The 25,933-nt window shown below is 41.2% G+C and overlaps 1 protein-coding gene and 1 long non-coding RNA gene across 3 annotated transcripts in view; one reads left to right on the plus strand and one right to left on the minus strand.

Annotated features, from left to right (window-relative positions):
* Window positions 1-17,934, plus strand: part of LOC142497811 (IgGFc-binding protein-like) — a 46,509-nt gene extending 28,575 nt beyond the window's left edge. Inside the window, exons 5-20 of the mRNA XM_075606160.1 lie at window positions 439-1,037; window positions 2,030-2,597; window positions 2,815-3,410; window positions 4,022-4,601; window positions 6,319-6,518; window positions 6,865-7,006; window positions 7,827-8,155; window positions 8,375-8,948; window positions 9,380-9,978; window positions 10,224-10,791; window positions 12,398-12,993; window positions 13,490-14,060; window positions 14,198-14,397; window positions 14,799-15,170; window positions 15,463-15,749; window positions 17,070-17,934. Of these exons, the coding sequence (XP_075462275.1) occupies window positions 439-1,037; window positions 2,030-2,597; window positions 2,815-3,410; window positions 4,022-4,601; window positions 6,319-6,518; window positions 6,865-7,006; window positions 7,827-8,155; window positions 8,375-8,948; window positions 9,380-9,978; window positions 10,224-10,791; window positions 12,398-12,993; window positions 13,490-14,060; window positions 14,198-14,397; window positions 14,799-15,170; window positions 15,463-15,749; window positions 17,070-17,079 (6,791 nt within the window). The 3' untranslated portion in view covers window positions 17,080-17,934. The remainder of the gene's footprint in view (window positions 1-438; window positions 1,038-2,029; window positions 2,598-2,814; window positions 3,411-4,021; window positions 4,602-6,318; window positions 6,519-6,864; window positions 7,007-7,826; window positions 8,156-8,374; window positions 8,949-9,379; window positions 9,979-10,223; window positions 10,792-12,397; window positions 12,994-13,489; window positions 14,061-14,197; window positions 14,398-14,798; window positions 15,171-15,462; window positions 15,750-17,069) is intronic.
* Window positions 1-25,933, minus strand: part of LOC142497813 (uncharacterized) — a 71,653-nt gene that overhangs the window by 37,151 nt on the left and 8,569 nt on the right. The window contains exon 3 of one of the 2 annotated variants that reach the window (XR_012802328.1): window positions 22,879-24,288. The exons of the other annotated variant lie outside the window; for it this stretch is intronic. This is a non-coding gene — a long non-coding RNA (uncharacterized LOC142497813). Of the gene's footprint in view, window positions 1-22,878; window positions 24,289-25,933 lie in introns of those variants that run through there. 2 annotated transcript variants of the gene reach the window in all.

Raw genomic sequence — 25,933 nt, forward strand, 5'->3', positions numbered from 1 at the left:
GTTCTGTGTAGGAAGTAATTCATATATATGTATATTTAAACACAATATTAAAAAATACAAAACTAACTCAGTTATTAATTCAGTTAAGTTACTTATTGCAACAAGATGGTGAGTTTGAAAAGGGACCCTGACAATTAGCCAAGGAACATGACAATGCATGTGTTGTTGGACACTCCCATGGAAACCCTTATCTATTTAAGTGAGTAGAGCAACTTTGGTGTACATTGAATTATACCTGTGAACATACTGCATAAAGAACCTTATAAAGGAGATATTGAATGGAAAAAAAAGTGATATCTTAATCACTTCTTGGCATGCATTGTGAACAGAGAACCTTAATCACAGAAAAATATATAGATTTTTCAGAAAAGTGTTATTTAGAAATAGGAAGATCTCGCAAGTACACTAATGGCTTACACCTAATTTTGTCTTTTCCAGCAATGCCATGCCCTGAAAACAGCCAGTACAAGCTTTGTGGCAATGCTTGCCCCTCCACCTGCAATGATGATGCTACCCCATCCACTTGCTCTGAGTCTTGTGTGGAGACCTGCGATTGTAAGGATGGATATGTACTGGATGAAGGCAAATGCATTTCCAAGGCCAGCTGTGGCTGCATCTATGAGGGTAGACTGTATATTGCCAATGAGAAGTTCTGGGCTGACAATAAATGTGAGAAGCAGTGCACTTGCAATCCCACCACCAGGAAGGTTGAATGCAAAGCCACTAAGTGTAAGTCTAATGAGAGGTGTTCAGTGGCCAACGGCATCCAAGACTGTTACCCTCTGACCTACGGCACTTGCTCGGCCTCTGGAGATCCCCACTATATCACCTTTGATGGGGTGAAGTATGATTTCATGGGTACATGCATTTATCAGTTTGCACGGCTGTGCAAGAAGATTGAAGGTTTGGTGGACTTCCAGGTCAATGTGCAGAATGAGAACCGAGGTCACAAAGACGTATCTTATGTCACGTCAGTGCAGGTTAAGATCTGCAATTTCGATATTGTCATAAGCAAGCAATACCCAGACATGATTGTGGTAAGTGGTTGATGGAACTGCAACCCAATTAATCCATGTTATGATTAGACCTTTGTTTATTTACAGTTTTGATTTTTAAACTAAAAACACACCATGGCTTTAACAAGTTACAAGTTATGCAGAATGACTATAAATGTAAAAAAAATCTGCCCCATTGTATAGTTTTAACTATGACTTTTTGTAGAATCCTGAAATCATCCAAAACAAATACATTCATTTTACCATTATCTCCACAGGATCGAAATGTAAATAATTAGACCTATTTTTGCTAAGCAGTGCTAAGCCATAACACACCTTACAGCAAATCACGTGCTTAGGCTTTAAGTTGCCTTATGACTTTGCACCGCATATTAAATATGGGCCCTATTACTGTACAATATTTGCTTTTTGTATTATATCTGACACAAATGACATAATTTGTCTTTATAACAGGATGTAGTTAGCATTGGGGTTTTCTTGAATGAGGCCCGAAGGTTCTATTTTTACTAAAAAGGATATTACCATTTACTGCACCGACACACTTTATTCGAGCAAATACCCAGTATGTACCTGGCAGATACCTGGAATGCGCCGCTCCTCACCTCTGACAAGCCCCGTTGCATTTGCCTTCCCAGCCTGGGTTCATGCCTGGCTGACGGGCGGCTGATCTGTTAAATGATAATGATTAGGATTTAATAGGCTGCAATGCTTCGCGTGTCTACCAGATGGCATAAATTCATGAATTGTAATGCAGTATATATATATATATACTGTGCAGTATTGCAGCCAGCGGGAATAAAATGCTTCAATCCCTGCCTGGAAAATACCTCAATGCACTCGGGCAGAAAACAGTCACAAACCTCAATACACCCGGGTATACCCGAATTCGTGGGACTAGCCGAGCTCGAATAAAGTGTGTCACCAGTGTAGCATCAGCAACAAAGCAAAGTGATGTTTTTTGTATGTCACAATACTGATCTATCATGTAATTTTCACTCTGTTTGTCCTCCCAGTTGGATGGAGTTTTGACCAATCTCCCCTTCATTGTTGACAAAGGCAAGCTTTCTATCTACAAACAGGGCTTTAATGCCATCCTCCAGACAAACTTTGGTTTGCGAGTCACCTTTAACTGGGAAAGCCGCGTTGCTGTCACAGTTCCCAGTTCTTATGCAGGCGCCGTGTGTGGTCTTTGTGGTGACTTTGATGGTGACAAGAGCAATGAATTTATGATGAGCAACACCCAAGTCGCACTCAACCCAACAATATTTGGTAAAAGCTGGAAGGTACAAAATGTACCTGGGTGTACAGAAGATGATAAGGGAGATTGCTCCAATCTAGCAGAACTAGAAGTGCGTCAACGCTCTAACCGAGAGGGTTGTGGCGTCCTAGTGGACACAAGTGGACCTTTCAGTGATTGCCATGCCAAGATTGACCCAAAAGGCAGCTTCAAGGATTGTGTGTATGACGCCTGCTTCTACGTTGGGCGGCAAGATGTTCTGTGCAAGGTCATCGCTAGCTATGCAACCTCTTGTCAAGATGCTGGTGTCACAGTAAAGCCCTGGAGATCTGCCAAATTCTGCAGTAAGTTCTGTGTCTGAATTAGTAACTAGGGTTTATTTTAACCTTAGATTTATATATACAAAACATAGATTTGTGTTTAAAGTACTACATTTGTTTGAGGCGGATGTGCTTCTATGAATGTGCCACTAAATCAATGTCTCTAAATTAATTTATATGAAGAATGTGCATCCTCCATCTTGCTTACATTTGAGTAACATGTTTTTAATTTCAATTGCAGGTCCATACTGTGGTAAAAACAGCCACTATGATGTGTGTGCTTCTGGATGTGCTCCAACTTGCCTAACTCTTTCTCCTCCATTGGGATGCAACCCTGCATGCTCAGAGGGCTGTGTCTGTGATGATGGTTTCATCCTTAGTGGTGGAGATTGTGTCCCCATATCCCAGTGTGGCTGCAATTACAATGGACAATACTACAAGTCTGGTGAAACCTTTTTCCCCAATGGGATGTGCAGCCAGCAATGCTCATGTACTAACAGTGGAGCGGTCGAGTGCAAGGCTTTCTCTTGTGGCCCAAATGAAGAATGCAAAGTGATTGATGGACTCATGAAATGCCAAGCTATTGGTTCTGCCAAATGTATGGCAGCTGGTGACCCTCACTACTTGTCTTTTGATGGTCTTTCCTTCGACTTCCAAGGCACCTGCACCTACACACTCACAAAGAGCATCACAAACAATGCCAATTTGGTACCCTTTGCCATCAATGTTAAAAATGAAAAATGGGGTAATGGACAGGTTGCTGTCACCAAGCTGGTGTCTCTTGAAGTCTATGGTTACACCCTTATTCTTCAATATAACAGCAAAGGTGTAATCAAGGTAAGTCAAAATTGGAGTGTTCTAGAAATCAGACACTACAAATATAATTGTACTCTTCTACAATACCATACGTATATCCATGGTTCTTTAACTCTCCTGTGACCAGGTTTGTAAGGCAACCATCCACCATTCTATTCATAAATAAAAAAAAAAGCATATGTGCACATAATGCAATTCAATTGGTTATTCCTTAAACCTGATATGTCCAGAAGTTCCCTCAGTCATACATTGAACTACCCAAAAATAAAAGCTTTGTGCACATATGAATAAGGATGAAGAAGACTTATGAGAATAATGTTTAACTGCCTAAAGGCAACAGACATATAAATCAATTATTATTTAGGCAGATGGAAACAAAGGGAAATCTTCATAAAAGAGACAGAATTTAGACGTGGAAGTAGTGAAAAGTGGAAATTATTTCTAATGGTGTAATTTATGGCTGGAAATCAAAATGTTCTAGTTGGAAATAGCAGCTGTGGCTGCTACCCGATTTAGAAAAGTTTAGTTTGTGCAGCTAGCTGACATTGCTACAACTGATAAATACTGTAGGCGGACCAGAGAATATTGTACTTACTGTAGATTACAAGATCTGCTGTTTGTTTCTCTCTTAGGTCAATGGAGTGTTCAACAACCTCCCATTAACCTTGGAAGGCGGCAAGATCCGAGCCTACCAGCGTGGCATGAGAGCCCTTATTGAAACAGACTTTGGTATTGTAGTCAACTATGATCTGGTTTATCATGTCGTGGTCACTGTTCCAGGAAACTACAAAGGCCAATTAGGGGGCCTGTGTGGCAATTACAATGAAAATAAAAATGATGAGTTCCAACTCCCCAACAAGAATTTGGCCCCAGATGCCACTGCCTTTGGGGCATCCTGGAAGGTTCAGATTCCTGGTGTGACCTGTGATGATGGATGCGGTGGAAGTGGCAATGCTTGCCCAGCCTGTGATGACAAGAAAAAAGAAATCTTCAAATCAGATAACAACTGTGGGTTCCTGAAGAAGAGTGATGGTCCACTGAGTGCTTGTTATGCCACTGTTAATCCTGATACCTATTTCAACAACTGTATGTTTGACCTGTGTGCTGGTCTTGGAGATGTCAAAATCCTATGTCAAAGTATTCAGAGTTATGTTGCTGCCTGCCAAGCAGCTGGTGTCACCATCCAAACATGGAGAACTTCAGCATTCTGCCGTGAGTAAAATCTTTTTGTATTATGCTCTAATTTTGATTTAGGAGCTCTATCTGATGGCTTCTACTGTACAGTATGTGTGCGTGTGTATATTTAGGAAGGTAGCATGGTTAAAGCAGCAAAGCATGCAAAATTTTATTTTATTTTTAAGAAATAAGTTCTGTGGCATTATATGCATTGTTTTAAATTCCTCTCAACATTTTTAATGGATTTTAAAGAACCCTTGATTTTTATAGCACCTTTTAGTCCACCTCCCAAGCAGTGCAAAATATTTCCAACACTTTCCTGTTTATGACAATTTGTTGCCGATGTTCACAGCATTTTGAGCTGTAAACTGTAACAATAGATAATGTTACCGTAGTAATATATATATTATAATTAAGTAATAATCCCTTCAGAACAAGGCATTACTGGCCAATAATGCCCTGGCTGGAAGAGTTGACGTCCCGAGGCGAAGCCGAGGGACTTTAACCCAGCCATGGCATTATTGGCCAGTAATGCTCTGTTCTGAAGGGATTATTACTATTATAGGCTAAATGTAGGCTTTTTTTAATTTTTCATAAAAAAGATACATTTTTGTAGTCATTGATTTTTATCAGTGTATATGAAGAGAGGTGAGGGGGAGAAAGAGAGGTGAGGGGGAGAGAGAGAGGTGAGGGGGAGAGAGAGAGGTGAGGGGGAGAGAGAGAGGTGAGGGGGAGAGAGAGCGGTGAGGGGGAGAGAGAGAGAGGTGAGGGGGGAGAGAGAGGTGATGGGGGAGAGAGAGGTGAGGGGGGAGAGGGGAGAAAATGGGTGAGGGGAGAATTGGGGGGAATGGAGGGGGAGAGGTGGATGGAGGGGGGATGTGGGAGAGTAGTGGGGGGACTGTGATATTAACTACAATTAAATAAAAAGAAATACAAATTACCTTACAGTAGCACAGTCAATAAATGTGGTTAGAAACATTACTTTGTTGCAAGCAACAAAGTTACCAGTTGGGACAAGGCAGCTTTTGACAGCACTAGCAGCTGTGAGAGAGAGGGGGAGAGACTGCTTGTTCAATGTGATCTGTGAGGAGAGCAGGGCTGCTGCAGTTAAGATTTAAACTTGCCGTTTTATTTCTCAGCGTGAGCCTCTGCATCTCTGCTTTGAGGTGAGTTGGCAAGTTGGCAAAAATTCTGGGCATTACTGAATGAATAATGCCCGGAATTCTGACCAATCAGAGGGCAGGGATTTCAGTAATGCCCAGAATTTTACTGCTTTAGCCTATAATATATATTATGTATATAATAATTATATACATACAGTATATATTTATAATATATGCATTGTAGCTGTTGAGTTACACTGACTGTAGGATTGATTGGAACTGAAAGGCGGCCATTTAGTTAGGCACACAATCAGGATTTTTACAGATTTATAATAGAAGCACCAAACGCTAGTCTGCTAAGGCAATAATGTAGAATTATACATTGTCACATGCTTTAAATATACAAATAAGAAAAAGAGAAGAAAAACTCCAGCCTCGGTTACTTATACTTCCTGCCTGTGAACAGTAGAAAGTCAGATTATCTTCATATGTCTTGGGTACTACCATAGTATGTTCTTTAGGACAGGGACAGTGTCTCTGTTATTTTTCTATGCTCAGCACTGTGTACAATAGTCATGATATTTAAGAACAAAGTATTAATTTCTTCATTTCAAAGTGCCACAAACATTTCCTTTCTATCTCCAAATTAGCTCTTAGCTGCCCAGCCAATAGCAAATACAAGGTTTGTGCAGATGTTTGCTCCGCAACGTGCGCTGGCATCACAAGCCCTGTCAAATGTCCCACCTACTGTTCTGAGGGCTGTGAGTGTGATGATAGATTCTACTTTGATGGACAGGGCTGTGTATCAATGGACAACTGTGGCTGCTTCCAAAATGGCAAATACTACCGGGTGAGTATCTTGTGCATCGTGTTCATACTACTGGGTGGGATAGTAGCTTGCTTTTGACATTAGTAAAATATGGGAAAAGCGAGCCTTTATCATTTATGTATATACAGATTTATCTAGTTTCGTTTTATTTATTGTTTCCATTTCTCAAAAGTTATCTCTATACACTGCACGTAAGTGTTTTTAATGTTGTATTTCATTCTACATGTATCATGCCTTATTTGACTAATTTTCCCCTCTGTCGCATCTTCCTTGCTTTTTATGTATAGTTTCTCCATTATATTAATTCTTATCCACCCTAATCTGCTAAATGTATAAATGCTGAGGATATTCTACTGTATTTTCACAGCCGATGGAGAAGGTCTTATCCAGTGACTGCAAAGAAGTCTGCACCTGTAGCCCAGCGGGTGCTCTTGAATGCAAGGACACTGGTTGTGCCAGTGATGAAAAATGTCAGATTAAGGATGGCGTGGTTGGATGTATCAATATAGGTAAAACCAAGTCTCCATGTTAAAATACAGCGCAGTGCAGTGTTAAGATAGGTTGGTATTTACTCTGGGACTGCTCGAAAGACTAACAAAGTAATAAGTAGTAGGGGGTCAGTCATTAAAATGCATTACTTTATTACGTACTGTAAGCCCAGTATCTGCATATAATATATTACTCTGATAAAGTAATTGAAAAAAGAAAACTGTAAATTAGGAATTACAGATCAGAGCCTTTGTGTAAAACATTTCAAGAGCTTTGTTATACACAGAATGTGGTAACTTGTCAGTGAGAATCTTCAGAGCCCCTTCTATTTTATTCTAGTATCTACAGGGGGAAATAAGGTCAGATACCTTAGCAGATCTCAGCTGTGCTCTATGTGCATAAATAATAACAGGGTTTTTTTTGTAAACAGCTTGGGCCATTGTTCAGTAGAGCTTTCCCTGTAATATGTATAGTTATTTGTTCCCTTTGTTTAAGTTTTAAAGTGAAAAAGTTAATATTTATCATGGATGGACATTAAACTGCATGTCTGTTAACGATGAATATTGGATATCAGACTTTTGGGAATAAACTCCACAGTAGTCCTACCTTGTCCAGTTGATGATTTATAAGCAGCATTGGTTCTGCTTCCTTCACCCATCTCAGGCAAACAAGTAATTTGTTTAAATTGGTGAATTTCCATTCCATGACCTCAAAAAAAAGTTTTGTTCTTGTAATTGGAAGTTTTTAATTTTCCTTCTCTTTCTTAATAGATTTACTATTCTGCATGAAAAATGTAGACATTACTGTATTTATCACAAATAATACATTATTTATTTCCAGATCCATGCAAATCCATGAAATGTAGGACCAAGGAGACCTGCAAGATTCAAGATGGAAATCCAGTCTGTGTCCCTGATTACACAGGCACCTGTTGGGGATGGGGTGACCCTCACTACAGCACCTTTGATGGTTACACCTTTGACTTTCAGGGCACATGTTCATACATTCTATCTAAATACATTGGCGATGATGCCAGCTTGGTGCCCTTTACAATTGATGAAAAGAATGATAACAGAGGGAATCAGGCAGTGGCCTATGTCAGGCTTGTCAATATCTACGTGTATGAATATAAGATCTCCATTCTGAAGGGCGAGTTTGGCAAAGTTAGGGTAAGTTTCCCATCCATTTGTTTTTGTGTTATATATGGATATGAAGTTAAAAACTACCAGCATCAAATCTAAGAAATGGGAGGTACATCATCTAAAATGTTTAAATCAGAATAGATTGTATACATGGGTACTGTAGGTTATTATATTGCTATACTGCATGCCACAAGGCATTAAGATGACTGGTATTCTTATCTCTTTTTCCACTGTTTCCCCATATAGATAAATGATGTTGTCACTAATCTGCCTGTAACATTACTAGATGGAAAGATCTCTGCAAGCATTAGTGGTCTTTATGTTGTAGTGCGTACAGATTTTGGTCTACAAGTAACTTACGAATATAACTGGCATGTGGTGGTCACCCTTCCCAGCAGCTATTATGGTGCTACTGGTGGCCTCTGTGGTAACTTCAACCAAGATCCCAAAGATGACAAGATTTCCATAGACAATAAACCAGTCACTGAAGTCTTAGATTGGGCCAAGAGCTGGAAAGTCAATGACAGAGACCCCTTCTGCTGGGACTTCTGCCGTGGAAACTGTCCAACATGTGATGACAGCAAGAAGGGCTTGTATGGAGGAGATCAGTATTGTGGTATCATCAGCAAAGCCGCAGACGGACCCTTCAGAGAGTGTCACCCCAAAGTTAGCCCAAATAATTTCTTTGACAGCTGTATCTATGACGTCTGTATAAATGATGGTGCTAAAGCATTACTGTGCCAGGCTCTTAGTGCTTATGCCAGCACTTGCAGGAAGCAAGGAGTAAAAATATATGACTGGAGAACACCTTCTGGATGTGGTAAATATGAAACTTACATGAGAGACAAAAAATATATCTTCTCGTTGTTGCATATCCCCACTGTTCATACTTTCACATTTGTTGAGACTAGTCCTAGTTACCCATACTGATTTCCCAGTGACTCCATTATCGCTCTAGAACAATGGCAGGGTGAGAAAGTGGATTGAGTGAAAGAGAAAGGGGAAGGAGGTGGTAAGAAGGTGCAAACATACAACATTTATATTCCAATATTTAATTCCTTAAAACACTGTAGTTATGATTGTTATGACATGCTACATATTAGAGTAGGACACAGAGGATTGTTCTGTGGGGAAGTGTAGGTACAAAGACAAAAAGAAACGATCATGAATGTTTTGGGAGCCCATTTGGATAGCTGATATATTTTGAAATACTCGTTACACATTTAAATTGATTGTTTCTTTTATTTTAAGTTCTACCTTGTCCTGCAAACAGCCACTATGAGGCCTGTGGAAATGCCTGTCCAGCTAGTTGCTTTGACCGAACTGCCCCAGCACTATGCAAGGACGCCTGTGTGGAGACCTGCCAGTGCAACGATGGCTTTGTTCTCAGTGCTGACAAATGTGTTTCTGTTGCAAGCTGCGGCTGCAACTACAACGGTTTCTATTATCAAGCGAACCAGGAATTTTGGTCTGATGACACCTGCAGCATGCTCTGCAAATGTGACCCAACCTTGGGCATGGTGGTTTGTAAGCCGACCAGCTGCAAAGCAAGTGAGAGATGCATGGTAGTCAATGGAGTCCGTGGATGCAATCCAATAAGCTTCTCTACCTGCTCAGCTTCAGGTGACCCTCATTACATCACTTTTGATGGCAAGAGATTCGACTTCATGGGCACCTGCATTTACCAATTAGTTGGAGTGACCTCTAGTGACGCATCTCTCACCCGTTTTACTGTTAAAATTCAGAACAACAACCGCGGCAACAAAGCTGTGTCCTACACCAAAGTTGTCACTTTAGAAGCCTATAATATGACGTTAACCCTCAGCATGGACTACCCACGTCGTATCTTGGTACGTATAAAGCAAGACAGGCAGCTGGTTAATAATTATATTCTGTCTATTATTCACTATGTACAGTATGTTGAAAAAGAACAGACTCGGTTGGATTTTACTTTGTTACATCACTAACAATAAAAAGGAACACAGGTTGTATCTGTCTTAGTGTCATGTTGCGCATGCTAGATTTTGTATTTCTGTGTTGCTGTATTTACAGTATATTGATCATTAAATGTCCATTTTCTTGTCATCTTTCTCAGATTGATGGAGTTGTCAGCTCACTACCAATATACTACCAAACGAACAAAATCACGGCATATATCAGTGGCAATCGTGGCATTATAAAAACAGACTTTGATATCACTGTTACTTTTGACTGGAACAGCTATGTGGCAGTGAAATTGCCCAGCACCTATTCCAATGCTGTGGCTGGCTTGTGTGGCAACAACAACAAAAACCCCAATGATGATCTTAACATGAAGAATGGAAATGCAGCATCAAATTCTGCACAGTTTGGTGATAGCTGGAAAGTGGGTGAGGTCCCTGGTTGCTCCCCGGAGTGTACAGGAAATTGTCCTCAATGCTCCGAGGCTCAGAAACAAGACTACAAGGCTGAAAAGTACTGTGGAATTATCACCAAGTCCAATGGGCCATTTAGTCAATGCATCTCTACCATTGACCCAGCACCATACTTCGATGATTGTGTTTTTGATTCATGCCAATACCGTGGTCATCCGTCAGCATTCTGTAATGCCATCACCATCTATGTGGCTGCTTGCCAAGCTGCTGGGATCAAAATCCAAGAATGGAGATCAGCCTCTTTCTGCCGTAAGTTTTGCTTTGTTTAGATATACAGTATTTACCAAAAACACTGTGCAGGCTCTTCATAAAATGTGCCCTTTGCCATTGCATTTAAATTATATTGAAGGTATTTTGAACACACCTGCAAGCGTCGGATTATCAAGATATATGCCAACTACACTGTACAGGCATACCCCGCATTAACGTACGCAATGGGACAGGAGCATGTATGTAAAGCGAAAATGTACTTAAAGTGAAGCACTACCTTTTTTCCACTTATCGATGCATGTACTGTACTGCAATCGTCCTATACGTGCATAACTGATGTAAATAATGCGTTTGTAACAGGCTCTATAGTCTCCCAGCTTGCGCACAGCTTCGGTACAGGTAGGGAGACGGTATTGCTGTTCAGGACGTGCTGACAGGAGCATGCGCGAGCTGCCGTTTGTCTATTGGGCGATATGTACTTACTCGCGAGTGTACTTAAAGTGAGTGTCCTTAAACCGGGGTATGCCTGTATATGGCCTTGCTTACGTGGTTTCTTGCTTGTTGAGTAGTTATACTGTATGTAGCAATAAAAGGAGTTTTAGTAGAATTATGAAAAATACTACAATGAGATGTTCAATTTTTCCACCATTAGCCATCAATTTATCTGCCATGTCTGATGAAGTGACATAAACATATTTAGCTTATTGGTTTGGGTGAAATGTAATAAAATAGAATAACACATTTATTTATTTTTACAAAGAAGCCCCGATGCACGTCCAATATGACAAATTATTTAGTTCATTGCTATATGTTTTTTTTCTTCTCACAATTATGGGTCGTTTAGTTCAATATTTTGGTCAAAACATATCAAGCCTGCAACCGCGACAAGGTGACCCTTTCAACACATCGTCCATTACCAATGTTATACTGTGTCCTTTAGTATTTCCTCCACTGCACAGGTAAAAGAGAAAATAAAACAATGATATAGCCCAGGAGTGCTTAACACCAGTCCACAAGCCACGACCCCCCCAAACAGGTTAGGTTTTTAGGATATCCCAGCTTCAGCACAGGTGGCTCAATTAGTCCCTGCTTCAGCACCAGTATCCCGATTAGATGCTCAGTTTGAGCCTCTGATTGAGCCACCTGTGCTGAAGCTGAGATATCCTGAAAACCTGACCTGTTGGGGAGGCTTGAGGACAGGAGTTGAGCACCCCTGATATAGTCAACAGCATGGGACAAGTAACATGTATGCGGTGCCTAAGGGGTTAAAGGTTAGGAGCACTATATATGTGACCTACAGTGCAGTTTAAACTGGTTGAAAACCAGAAGTGCCCTAAGAAATATAGTGAATAAAAAGCTAAAAAATAAATAAAGTGCAAGAAAAATATATATACAGTACACTTCCCAGGCTTACTGCTATAGCAAAGGTCATTGCCACCTTCCTCCTTTGTTTTACTGTGGTTAATATGTAGGCACTAAATCTCAATGTCAAACACAGCTATCTGTGTTTATATCGTATCATGAATATTTCAGTCTCTGTCATTATTGTATAAAGTATGTGGTGGGGGTCAGAGAATTAGTGATCCATTTACTAAAACGGTATTTTAACACAGATCTTTCCTATCTATTTCCTGCCTACTTCTAGCTGCATCTTGCTCTATAAACAGTCACTACGAATTGTGTGGAAACGGGTGTCCTGTTACCTGCCTTGGTATTTCCTCACCTGCTGGCTGTGACTCCCCCTGCAAAGAAGCTTGTCACTGTGATAATGGTTTCATCCTGAGTGGCGATAAGTGTACCCCCATCGCCCAGTGTGGCTGTGTCTACCAGGAGAGGTATTACCAGAAGGGTGAAACGTTCTTCCCTCAAGGGCTGTGCAATGAGAAGTGCCAGTGTGGAGAGAATGGAGTCGTCAAATGCCGGGCAGAAACGTGCGGGCCCAACGAGGAATGCAAAGTGGTGAACGGAGTCCGTGGGTGCCAGCCAACGAGTTGCGGCAGATGTGTGGCTTCTGGAGATCCACACTATATTTCCTTTGATGGGCTCACATTTGACTTCCAAGGCACCTGCACCTACACATTGGCAAAGGTGGTGGAAGATGATCCTCGGCTAGTGACATTTTCTGTGGTTGTGGAGAATGAGAGCTATGGCAATGGAAAAGTGGCGGTGACAAGACTGGTGGTAGTTTCTGTGTATGGTTACACAGTGGCCATTGAGAGAGACATGATGTGGAAAGTGAAGGTTAGTAACAACCATACATATGTGCATGAACCATTGTGTAATGTTAAATCATAGAGAACTTACAAGTTAGTTTCTAAAACATGGGTAATTCCAAATTGCCTGCCTGGCAGCCAAACAGATACCAAGAAATAGTCCCAAATACAATTTCTGATACTTCTCCTGTAACACTGTCTTTTCATTTCCTTCTTGTCAAACTACAGTAACACATTTCTGTTTCTCCAATTTGTGCCCAGTTTGCTTTCATTTTCTCTTTACCCACTTGACAATACCAACACGTCTGTCTTATCTCCAACAAATTCAGAAGGGAAATATGTCAGGACAGAGATAATGCATTAACCGTTGCTCCACTTTTAAATGCTTAAAAATTTACATCCAAGCAGACTATTAAATGCTTGGCATTGTGAGCAAATAATCCCAGTGTCAGCACACAGGTAGAATGAGGCAATGCAATCAAGTAGGCATTGGTATTGGTTACATTTACTACTTGTACCCACAGGTTGATGGAGAGCTCAACAAATTGCCATTGATCCTTAGAGATGGAGATATCTCAATAAATCAAGAAGGGAAGAATATTGTCTTACAGACCAACTTTGGCTTGAAGGTTCTATATGACACTGTTTTCCATGTAATCCTGAGTCTCCCCAGTTCATATAGTGGCAAAATGGGAGGCCTGTGCGGCAACTTCAATGGAGATCGTAATGATGAATTCAAGCTTCCCAGCAGCCAGGTCGTCAAAAATGTGAATGAATTTGGGGCAGCCTGGAAAGTGAGCATTGCTGGAGCCAAGTGCAGTGATGGTTGTGGAGACCAGTGTCCTGTGTGTGATGCCACCAAAATCCAGCCATACAAAGGAACATCATCCTGTGGCATGATCACCAACCCAGCTGGGCCCTTTAAAGCATGTCACTCCAAGATCAACCCAGATGAATACTTCAACCACTGCACCTATGACTCGTGTGCTGTGGAAGGGAAGGATGATATCCTGTGCAAAAACCTGCAGGCCTATGTAGCTGCTTGTCATACAGCTGGTGCCACCATTGCCTCCTGGAGAACCCCCTCCTTCTGTCGTAAGTTAAACATAAAAATATTTCTACATTTAATAAGAATATACTGTATTTCCCATAAAAGGCCTGAAAGGACCTGGGGGGTGCCACATTGCCTATAAAGTGGGTATCTAAACGTAATGATTTATTTTCCTTTCCAGCTCTATCCTGTTCTGCCAATAGTCATTATGAGCTTTGCACCAGCACCTGTGGCAATACCTGCTCTGGTATCACTGCACCAACCTCATGTACAGAGAGATGCTTTGAAGGCTGCGAGTGTGACTCCGGCTACGTGTTTGATGGAGACAAATGTGTGACTCTGGACAAGTGTGGCTGTGTCTTCAATGGAAGATACTTGAGTGTAAGGACCATTTTTCTCATTTGAAAGCAAAGAAGCTAATACTGGTTGTTACTGTTAAATCCCATTTTAAAGATATTTACCTTGACTTGGAAAAAGAAACAGACGATGGACAAATTTTCCATTCCCTGGCATGTGCTTGACAATGTAGCTTGATATATTTTTTTGTTTACCATTATTGCTCAGTTAGTCAAATTTGTCTGATGGGCCTCTTGGGAATGTCTGAAGACAGAGACCTTGCTCAAACGACATGTAAGGTGGTAGTTTCTAGAAGCTGTAGGTTGGATTTATAGGTATAACAAAACAATTATTTCTGTACCTTTTGCCTTCACTTCCTTCCTTTGGCTGTGAACTATTCTTAAAAATGTGATTTTTTTGAGACTTATACTTTAATCCCCCTACAGGATGGCGATTCCTTTGTAACTGTTGATTGCAGCCAGCAGTGCAAGTGTCAGGCCGGAGGTGTTATCTGTGAAGCACTGTCCTGCAGATCCAATCAGCAATGCGGACTCAAGAATGGGTTGCGAGGCTGCTATGTGGTAGAAGGCGTATGTTCAGTCAACCCAAAGATGTTAAGCACTTTTGATGGCTTGTCTGGTGGACCACTGGGGCCTGGTCCTTATGAAGTGGCCTCTCTATGTGACACTAATTCAGCTTCTTGGTTTAGAGTCCTAGCAGACATTCAACAATGTGGCAAAGGGGAGCCATCTGTTGCAAGGCTCCATATTTTCCTGCGTGATGCTCTGGTGACCATATCTAAGGAGAAAGCGGCCTGGGTAAGTCATCATACGACTCCAATTAATTTTTTTAGAAAAAAACATCTCCTATTAAGTTCTAGAATAGAGACTGAGGCCTAGTACTAAACTGCTTTATCTCTAACGTGAGTGCAATAGAGACAGACCACCACTATCCAAAGAATAATTGTATTGTATTTGGGCAGCAGAATGATGGCTATGGAACAGTTTAAAGAGACAGTTTGTTGTGCCGGTTATGGAATTATAGTACTGGGTGCAAGTATTGCTTGTTCTAGACTCATCTGAAGGTAATCTTTCATCTCTGTTTTTCTAGGTGAATGGACGCTCAGTAAGCCTCCCTGCTCAGGTGTCTGGTGTGCTGTCGGCCAGCATTAGGGAGGCTACTGTTTTGGTTCAGATTGGCTCAGACTTGAGAATAGTGCTAAGTGAGAGTGGAGAGCTGACACTGCGTGTGGCACAGGGATTGTCCAACTCTCTGTGTGGGGCATGTGGAAACTTTAATGGCCAGAGTTCAGATGACCTTCAGGTTCCTGGAGGAAAAACAGCTTCTGACTTTTTGGGGCTTGTTGCATCCTGGAGAGCTCTTGACTTCAGCAGCTGGTGAGTGACTCCTTTTCCCAAATATCCACTCTCACAGGTGTGAGACACGAATGCCTTATAGTTCTCTACTAGCTGATAGACCCGGCGTTGCCCGGAAAGTAAATAGATAAAACAAAATAATGTATAGAATAAAAAGTATATGAACAAAATGTAATGAAAGTATAAAATATCTAGCACATATATTGAACATAAAAAGGTTGAGTAATACATAATAATTGTACAAAATTTGGTGTGTGTGTGTGTGTGTGTGTGTGTGTGTGTGTGTGTGTGTGTGTGTGTGTGTGGACACAGGGGTGAGAGTGTGAGATGTAAACTTACCAAGGACTCTGCAGGGGTTCTGTGGGGGTATGCTGTCAGTGCAAGTGTGTGAGAGTGAACTAGGTGTGTGTCAGTGATGTCACTGTAAGTTTTGTCCCATGAGAGTCGTGTGGGAGGGCGTACCTCTTGGCCAATGAGAGTCGGGGTGGCCATGGATCAATCACATTCACCGCAGCTAGTACCAACCATTCGATTTTATATATTAAGATACGCTTCATATGGTTAAGTTGGTTATTAACTAATCAGAATTGCTGATATTCACTCGCAGTCGGGTCCCTTTACATACTGATGTCAAACTATATGAGGGCTAGTCATTGCTATTCAAAGCATGATATTCAAGCTTATCAAGTGCTGAGTTAAATTTATTATTATTGCAACCACCTATAGAATTCATTACAGCATACAGCAGACAATTTGGGCACCTCACTATTACTATTGCCTTTCAATTGGATATAGTAACATTAATACCCATAACATTAGACTCATTGTATCAACCCCACGGTTTGATAAATCTGCCCCTCAGACATATCAGTATCAATAAATGTTCTCTTTAACACACAATCTACTCTCGAGCCACACTTCTTGTGTTTTATTTGTATATATTATGTATACATTCTCACCATTAATCCTCATCATTTGTTGTGACTATTCATTTTAATAACAGAATTAAACGTTCATTTTTACGCTCCCAGGGTGTGCACCATAAATTTATTTCCTTATGAAGATCTGTGTCTTGTCACGTCATTTTCTTCTTCTTTCCTACCATTCTCTTTAGTACATAGGTAGCATCCCATTGCCACATTGCGGCAATACGGCACAATCATATATCTTTATTACATTCACATTTATTATACATTGTTATCTGTTCAGCCTTCTCTTTTTTGCTCCTTCTGCTTAAAATGAAGCATTTCAGTCAGTCATAAAACTCTTTGCTCACATATCTTCTATCACCCTTTAAACCCGCTTATGCTATACTCTAACTCAGTGTTTTTCCCCTTGCAGTAATGTCTGAAAAATATTATGAAGATATCTATACCAAAGAACTCAACCCTACTATGGTCCTTTCTCATCTGCAAGATATGAACCCAAACCAAACTGCATCCACCCATCACCGACAGGCTAACTAGAATGTACCTCTTGTCTGGGCACAAAGACAGATGAACTAAAGAATTACACCAAGATACAAAGACCACTTAGGCCTCTTATGCCTCTGAATTGTTAAACCACTTAGGTCTCTGAATTGTTAAACTAGGCGCATTACAGGATTTTATGGGCCATACAATGATATAATGCTCATAATACTAAACCAAATAATGCTTTCCTGCCGTGCTCTCTCTCAACTGTGACACATTCACTGCCTTTGGTACATACAATACCTTTAATTTACCCATCGTTTAAATCATGTTACTCTAATGCTAGTCTAACACTGAAATGATACCCCCTAACACGTCGTTAATCTAATCATGTATTAAAGATGCTAAAGTGTTATAACCATTAGATTACAGCACTATGAGTACCTTTTTGTTATATAGCACTATCTTGAAGTAGCACTGCTCCTACATTTTCTTTAATGTAAATCTGTTAGTCTGAAATAAGTACGCTGCTTAAAAAAAGTTGCAAAGATACAACGATTCAAGATTGTATGAATACAATGTGTTCTCTATTACTTTTTCTTTCCTTTCTTTTGTGTACCCCACTTCGGGCTTTAGTAAATCTTGGTAAAGGTTATGGTTTAGGGTTTCTTTTTAAAAGTGAATTGTGAATGGCTTTCTTTTAGGAGAATGTGAATAAACTCCACATTGGCAACATGGCTACATAGCTACAATTGAAAGAAACACACTTTAACACAATAAAAAACACAATAAAAAAAGATGTGTATTGTTTTTTGGGGGGTCTTGGTAGATAGTACTTAGAATCTCATCTGACAGAGGTACACCTTAGTTAATTATTATGTTTTTCAGTCCCCTAAAAATGGTTAAAATACGCTGTAGCTAGTGTATATTTTGAAGCAACTGCTCATTAGATGTTACCAAAGGGACATTGGGTGTTAATTAATATATATTTAGGGTGGTGGAGAATTGAAGTGTCCCCTGGATGGCAAGCTATATATTACTACTATGTCATGTGACTATCCATATAATAATAACGTTATTTCATATAGAGCTTCTCTCCCAATGGGGCTCAAAGCACGTCACAATTACAGTGATGTGCACGGTACGCAGTCAGCTTACAGTCTATGTTTTTGATGCTTGAGGCACAGAGAGACAAAGTGACTTTCCCAAGGTCAAAAGGATTCCCTGCTTCAAACTTAGGGGCCTAGGCAATAAGCGTTAATATGCCGCTTATCGGACAAGATGCCTACTACGATTCTGTAAGCGTCGATAAGTGGGCGATAAAAGACTGAATAGCCCAAATCTTGAGCCTTCAAAAAAAAAAGCACTGAGTGAGCAGCGATAAGCCACTTATAGGCAGGTTCCGAATCTCGTGCAATTCTAGTAGCCATGATTAGCTTATCGAGGCCTATCACGCCTCTAGAATTGAGAGTTTCTCCCAAAATGCCAGGAAAAGTTGGCGTGAAGGTGGAGAGAACCTGCTGAGAGGCGGCGAGACAGGACTTAGAAAAAAAAATGCCTTTTTTCGCATAGGATTAATATTGGGATTCTCCGGCGCTGATACCCCCGGCATGAACCCCCTTCAATAAAAATGCATTTACAGGCAACTTCATTAACTTAGCGGCTAACCGCTAATGCAATGAAGTGGATAACCCCTCCCGCTACCCACCAAGGGGAAAATACCCCCTTCACCCACCCCCGCTACCCACAATAAAATGAATACCCCCACAATTGATACCAGAGGCCGCATGTGTCCGTGGGTTCTCAGGTGGTCCCCGTTGGTGTCTGTGAGCCCATGGGTTGTCCCCGTCGGTGTTCAGGGGTCCTGAGATAGTCCCCACAGGTGTCTGTTTGCCTTAGGTAATCCTTGCAGTTGTCCGGGGGGCCTCAGGTGGTCCCCACAGGTGTCTTGAGGCCCTCAGTGGTCCCCGCTGGTGTCTAGGTGTCCTCAGGTGGTCCCGTGGGTGTCTGTGGGCAGTCACGTGGTCCCTATGGGTCTGCGGGGGTCCTCAAGTGGTCCCCGTGGGTGTCTGGGAGCCCTCGGGTGGTGTCTGGGTTGTCTGGGGGTCCTCAGGTGGTCCTCGTGGGTGCCTGGGGGCCATCAGGTGGTCCTCTGCGGGGCCCCGCTGGCCTGCGCTACCAATCCTGTTTCTAACATTTTTTTTCAATACATTTAAATAAATACCCCCCTCCACCCCCCCCCCCCAACACATACAGTATTGTAATGGGCACAATAACTATTATCCTGATATGGATAATAGCTCATTGACCCATTATTAAATAAAACAGCCAGCTAGCATAAAGTAAATAAACCTTTCTACTTACCCCTGCCATCATGAAGGGCATCCTCGTCAGCATACTGTAGGTCCATGTCTTCCGATGCCAGCAAGAATACATGATAAAATGCAATCTAATGGCCCCTAACCACTTAATCACCGTATTAACCGCTATAGTAATTAAGGGGTTAACTCACCCTCCCCTGCTACCCATCTGGGAGGCCTAACCACCCACCCCGGGACCACTATAGCGACCCTGTACCCATTGATTGGCATAGTGGTACAGCATACTCACATCATATGGGCATGTTAAGCCACTATAGCAATCAATGGTCACCCTAATAAAAAAGCATGAAGGTCAAAAATACACAATAATAAAAGATATACACAAGCACGTAAACACCCCAATTAAATAAATAAAACCACAAGCCAACAAATTAAATAAATAAATAAAAGCATTAGCCAACCATTTCAATAAATAAAAGCATTAGTATAACAATTGAATAAATAGAAGCACTAGCCAACCAATCAATTAAATACATAAAAGTACTAACCAACAAAACAATTAATTGAAACCACTAGCCAACAAATCAATTAATTAATAAAACCACTAGTCAACACATCAATTAAAACCAGTAGCCAATAAAATAAATAATTAATTAAAAACGCTAAACAATCGGAAAATGAAATAAAAACAAGCCATCCAAATTACAAACAATTTAAGCCAAATAATAAACAGAAAAAGATAAAACAACAATCAATAGAAAAAAAGCATTTGCCAAAAAATGCATTGGCTGTCACTGTATTTATCTGTACCAAAACGGGCACAGATTAATACATTATCAGTCAATGGGCAATGAAAAACTTAAAATTAACAAAATACAATAAAAAAACATGTAAAATAAAATTACATACATTCAATATTTTTCTTACCTTAGCAGTTTTGATCCTTCGAATCCCGGCGTTTCAGGAAGCTCTCATACCGCGACGTCATCAAAGTCAATCCAACGCCATCCACCTTGAACATCCGGAACAGGTAACAACATTCTTCTTTCTTTTATATTCTATCACCTTCTTCTATCTTCATCTGTCATTATTTCTTTCTTATCTTTCATTTTCTATCTTCTGTCTTCATCTGTCAATCCAACCCCATGGTAAGTCCCAACGGATGTTGTCTCATCATCTTCTTCCTGTTAAAAGAGGCGTCCAGGCCTTATATAGGGCCTGTGACGTCACATTTTCAGGTCAGATGGTACAGCTCTAATCTGATTGGGTGCTGTATCATGAGCTCGCCACATTTTTTTTTTAAGGATGTGTCGTCATCTCCAAGGGAAGTACATCACATTCTTAAAATCACATACTGTAGCTATATCACATGGTATTACAGCCAATGGGATTGTCTTCAATACCATTGGTTGCTGTACCATGTGATAGGACACATTAGTTCAAAAGGATGTGGTCTCATCCCTTAAAGTGATGTCACATTCTTTTGACCTAATGTGACCTATCACATGCTACAGAAACCAATGGGATGAAATAGCCATGTGGTTTTAAGGATGTGACGTACCTCCCTTGGAGATGACGTCACATCCTTAAAAATAAAAAAAAGAGGGCACATGATACAGCGTCCAATCAGATTGGAGCTGTACTATCTGACCTGAAAATGTGACATCACAGGCCCTATATAAGGCTTAGACACCTCATTTAATAGGAAGAAGATGGACATCATCCGTTGGGATTTACCATGGTGTTTGATTGACAGATTAAGTCAGAAGATAGAACATTAAAGATAAGAAAGAAATAATGAAAGATGAAGATAGAAGGTGAAAGAAGATAAAAGAAAGAATATTGTTACCTATTCCGGCTGTTCAAGGTGGATGGCGTTGGATTGACTCTGATGACGTCACGGTACGAGAGCTTCCTGAAATGCCGGGATTTGGAGGGTCAACGCTTCTAAAGGTAAGAATAATATTGAATGTATGTAATTTTATTTTTCCATGTTTTTTTTTTATTGTATTTTTTTATTTTTATGTTTTTCATTGCCCATTTACTGATAATGTATTAATCTGTGCCCGTTTAGGTACAGATAAATACAATGACAGCAATGCATTTTTTGGCATAAGTAGGTAAGTAGAAAGGATTATTTACTTTATGCTGGCTGGCTAATATTTTATTTAATAATGGGCAATAATGTGTTGGGGGGGGGGTATTTATTGAAATGTATTGAAAAAAAATGTTGGACACAGGATTGGTACTGCAGCCAGCGGGGACCCGTGGGGACCACCTGAGGGCCCCCAGACACCCGTGGGGACCACCTGAGAACCTCCAGAAAACCACGGGGACCACCGAGGGCCCAGGCACCCACGGTGACCACCTGAGGACTCCTAGACACACGCGCCATCTGGTATCAATCAAGTGGGGGTAGAGTAGGTGGGTAATTGTGTTGTTTATTTAATGTTTATTGTGGGTAGCAGCTGTTTTAATATACATGTTATTACTAGTGGAGATGAGCAGGGGGTCTCCAGAGCAAAACCACGTTGATGTGAGGTCTGGGGACCCCCTGCTTCCCGAGATACAGAACCCGTTATGGGGTGCCAGTACCTCCGGAGACCCCCTGCTCATCTACACTAGTAATACAATTTATATTATTGTTGCCCTCGTTCCCCCCGTACCTGGGAAGGAAGTACCAATACTGCTATTACCTGTCTAGCAACCAGGAGGCCTGAGCCTCCGCCACTAGGTGCCTGGGGTGATATCTGATCCATCGTGGTGCAGCGCTTCCACCTGCAAGGCATCCCAACTTGGTGGAATAGGCCCCTTACAAGAATAATACCAATAACACACACACTCAGGTATATAACAACAACCTTTACTGAAAACACTATAACAGTACCCTGTACCACACAGTATAATAGCCCAGCTCCGTACCACCAATGAGTGTCCCCAAAGTACATAGGGTGCTTGGCACCAATACACTGATGCTGTTCTTTCTCCCCCAATGTCAGGGCCCACCCAAAGTGTAGGAGATAGTGCTATCCCGTGAAATGTTGGTGCACTTAGTTTGGTACCTGCCCAGGGCTCCAGCACCTGGGTAATGCAGATTAAAAAAAGGGATCCTTCTGATCCAACGTTGTCGTTGTCCACGCTGGCGTCTGCCTCTGTGGGATGAATTCTGGCGTGGATAATATCACCATACATGGTCTCTTGCCAAAGAGGTGGTTTGGTCCCAGACCACAGGCTGCAATCACCGTGCGGCATCTTCACTAGACAGTAAATGGGGAAGCGTCCCTGTCTAAGCGTCCCTGCAGCAACCACAAGCTACTGTGAGCCAGGGCCTAGCTGAGGCCAAAGGGGGATATACTAGGCCTAGTCTCAAAGCCACTGGCTCTGAGACACTACCTGCTTGATCCAGCTCCCTCTTCCGACTGGCGTGGTCCCGCTGGGCGAACCAAATCCGGGTGCCTTATTGGCTGCCTGACAACATGTGATCTGCAGCCCAGAGGCTCATGTGAAGATATATATTGTGTGGTTCACAGCAGCAGCAAGACACAGGTCATGTGGCCATAAAAATATTCTTTATTGTAACTGCATTAAAAAACGGTAGAGTACAACACTCCTACGCGTTTCGTGCTATAGGCACTTTATCAAGGAGTTACCTTCATTAAAACAAACAATTTATACACAACCCAATGACAGAGAATTTGTGCCAAAAACCACAAACTTACCCATAATACATCATGTTCCCAGCCACCACCAATCCCGTGGACTCATCTGGCAGTGGGAGGCGGGGTATTGTGCGCGTAACCAGGACACCCGACGGCCGCCTTCCACCTAGCAACGGAAGCCGCAGTCATCTGCGTCCCGTCCCACAGACACAGCCCACCCCCAGGAGGCGGGTGATGCGCACGTAACCAGGACGCCCGGCAGCTCATGTGAGCTGTTGTTCCCCTGTGGAGCTGTGGATGTAATGGTCGCCGCTTGCTAGGCCTACTGCGCATGTGTGAGGTGGAGCAAGATGGCCACCGCACTAGAAATCTACTGCTCATGCACAAGCTGGTACTGCACATGTACGGCACAAAGAAAGATGGCGGCACCTTCACCGGAACACCGGCGACCCGCAACAGCCGTCCCCCTCACGCAGCCCGGAAGTTAGAGGGGGACCTGGCTACATCAAGAAACATTCATTTCAGGCGAGATTTACGCAGGGAGAGGCGGCTCTCTCTGCAGCTGAAAGAAATCACAGGGTATGACCTTTTCGGAGAGACGATCATCACGCCGCTGGCTACTCGCCCGTTTTTGGAATTTTGCTATCACAGGTAATCAAGGCTTTCTGAATACCGTGATAGCAACGCTCAAACACATGGGATATAAATGGCCCGGCGATTTTTTTTATGAACGCTTAGAGTCAGTGTCTTTACTCATTGAGCCACTCATTACTCCTACTAATCTACAGAGGTAAATGCCTTCCACTTTCCCATGGCCCATGAGATGCCATTCGTTATTCTTGGCTATGTGGCCTCAGCTATGAGAACCTGTCTTCCTGGCCCTTCCACAATCTTAGCAAACATAAATACTTAAGGGTTCCTACAGATGTAGCCAGAGTTACTGTTTGAATTGCTGAGGCAGTTTTCAATCCCTACATACAAAATACACTAGATGGCGCTCAAACACTATATCTAAGTGCAAATAACAGTGATAAACAATAAAATATAATCAATAAATTATAAAACTTCACCGTGCAATAAAATAAAAGTAAAGACACTCAAACCCTTCTGGAACTGTTTCAGGGTCCTCAATCAAGATAATGGAACGGAATCAGGGGAGCGTCAGTACCTGGAAAAATATATACAAACTACCATAGTGTGTACTGTTTGGCAATATATACATGAGACATGGTAGTGCTCCAAGGAGCAAATAGAGGTGCTAGATAAGGAATATTTCCATAAACAGCAGCGGACACGAAGCAGTTGACAGAGCATTGGCCAAAGACTCAGAGATGCCAAATGAACAGGCTAATTTCATTCTTGATGGCATCAAATTCATCTTAGAGCACAACTACTTCTTGTTCGAGGGTACATATTATCTACAAAAATGTGGTACCGCCATGGGCACAAAATTTGCACCCAGCTACGCAAACCTCCTGATGGGAGCATGGGAAGACCATATATGGTCTGTTGCGGAGCTAGGTGAGAATTTGTGCCTATGGCGTAGGTATATAGATGATATTATTTTTGTTTGGAAGGGGGACGAAAAGGGTCTCATCCAGTTCACCCATTACCTAAATGACAATTTGTTGAATTTACATTTTACATGTGAATACAGTCAAGAAAAAGTGAACTTTCTAGACTTAGAAATTTTCATCGAGGATGGTCTTATTAAGACCAAGACTTTCTTTAAGGGTGTTGATATTAACAAATATATATCTATGGATAGTTGTCATCATCCTAAATGGCTGCAAAATGTGCCTTATGGGCAAATACGACGAATTAGGAGAAATTGCACTGATGATAGCAGTTTCTATAGCAATTCAGCTTTCCAACAAAATAGGTTTAGGGAAAAAAACTACGAGGATAAAGTCATAAAAAATGCATTAGTAAAAGCAGAAAGCTTAGAGAGAAAAAATCTGTTGTGTGATAGTAATAAGCAGTTGAGATCAAAGAACAACTTTGAGTTTTCATTTTGTACAAATTACAACAGTCAATCAGAAAAAAATCTCAAAGATTATTCATAAGTATTGGCATATTGTTAAAAATGATTCTGTACTGGGAGAGATTGTCCCAGACAAACCAACTGTAATTTTCAAAAGAGCCAAAGCTTTAAAGGATAAATTAGCCCCTAGTGCACTGCAAAAATTAAATCCAATTGCAAATAGGTGGCTTACACAAACTAAAGGCTTTTTTGGTTGTACTACATGTACGGCCTGTAAATACAGGACAGATGATAAATTTGGTTTTACATCATATGTGACAGGAAAGCGGTTTAGTATTAAACAATTTCTAACATGTAAAACTGATCATGTAGCATACCTTGTTTCTTGCCCTTGTGGGCTACAATATGTGGGTCAAACTTCAAGAAAAGTACAAACACGTATACTTGAACATATTGGGAACATAAGGAGAGGTATTACAACACATTTTCTGTCTAATCATTTTATCCAAAAACATAACGGAGACACATCGGGTCTTAAGTTTACTATATTGGAACAGGTGTTACCACACTGGAGAGGTGGGAATAGAATCACCTCTCTGAAAAAGAGAGAGAGTTTCTGGATTTTCACCCTTAAAACACTTGTTCCTTTAGGACTTAATGTGGATTTAGAATTAGTGCTTTCCTTTGAAGTTTTAAGTAAAAGCTTTTTTATATACAAACAATTTGTATATGAAATATACACTAGAGAGTAAAAGGATTTGTGATGTTATGCATACTGTTTTAAATCACACTCATAGTGTTTTTCTTTTTCTTTTTCCCTTTGGAGATA

This window comes from Ascaphus truei, chromosome 6 (assembly GCF_040206685.1).
Source record: "Ascaphus truei isolate aAscTru1 chromosome 6, aAscTru1.hap1, whole genome shotgun sequence".
NCBI classification, from domain to species: Eukaryota; Metazoa; Chordata; class Amphibia; order Anura; family Ascaphidae; genus Ascaphus; species Ascaphus truei.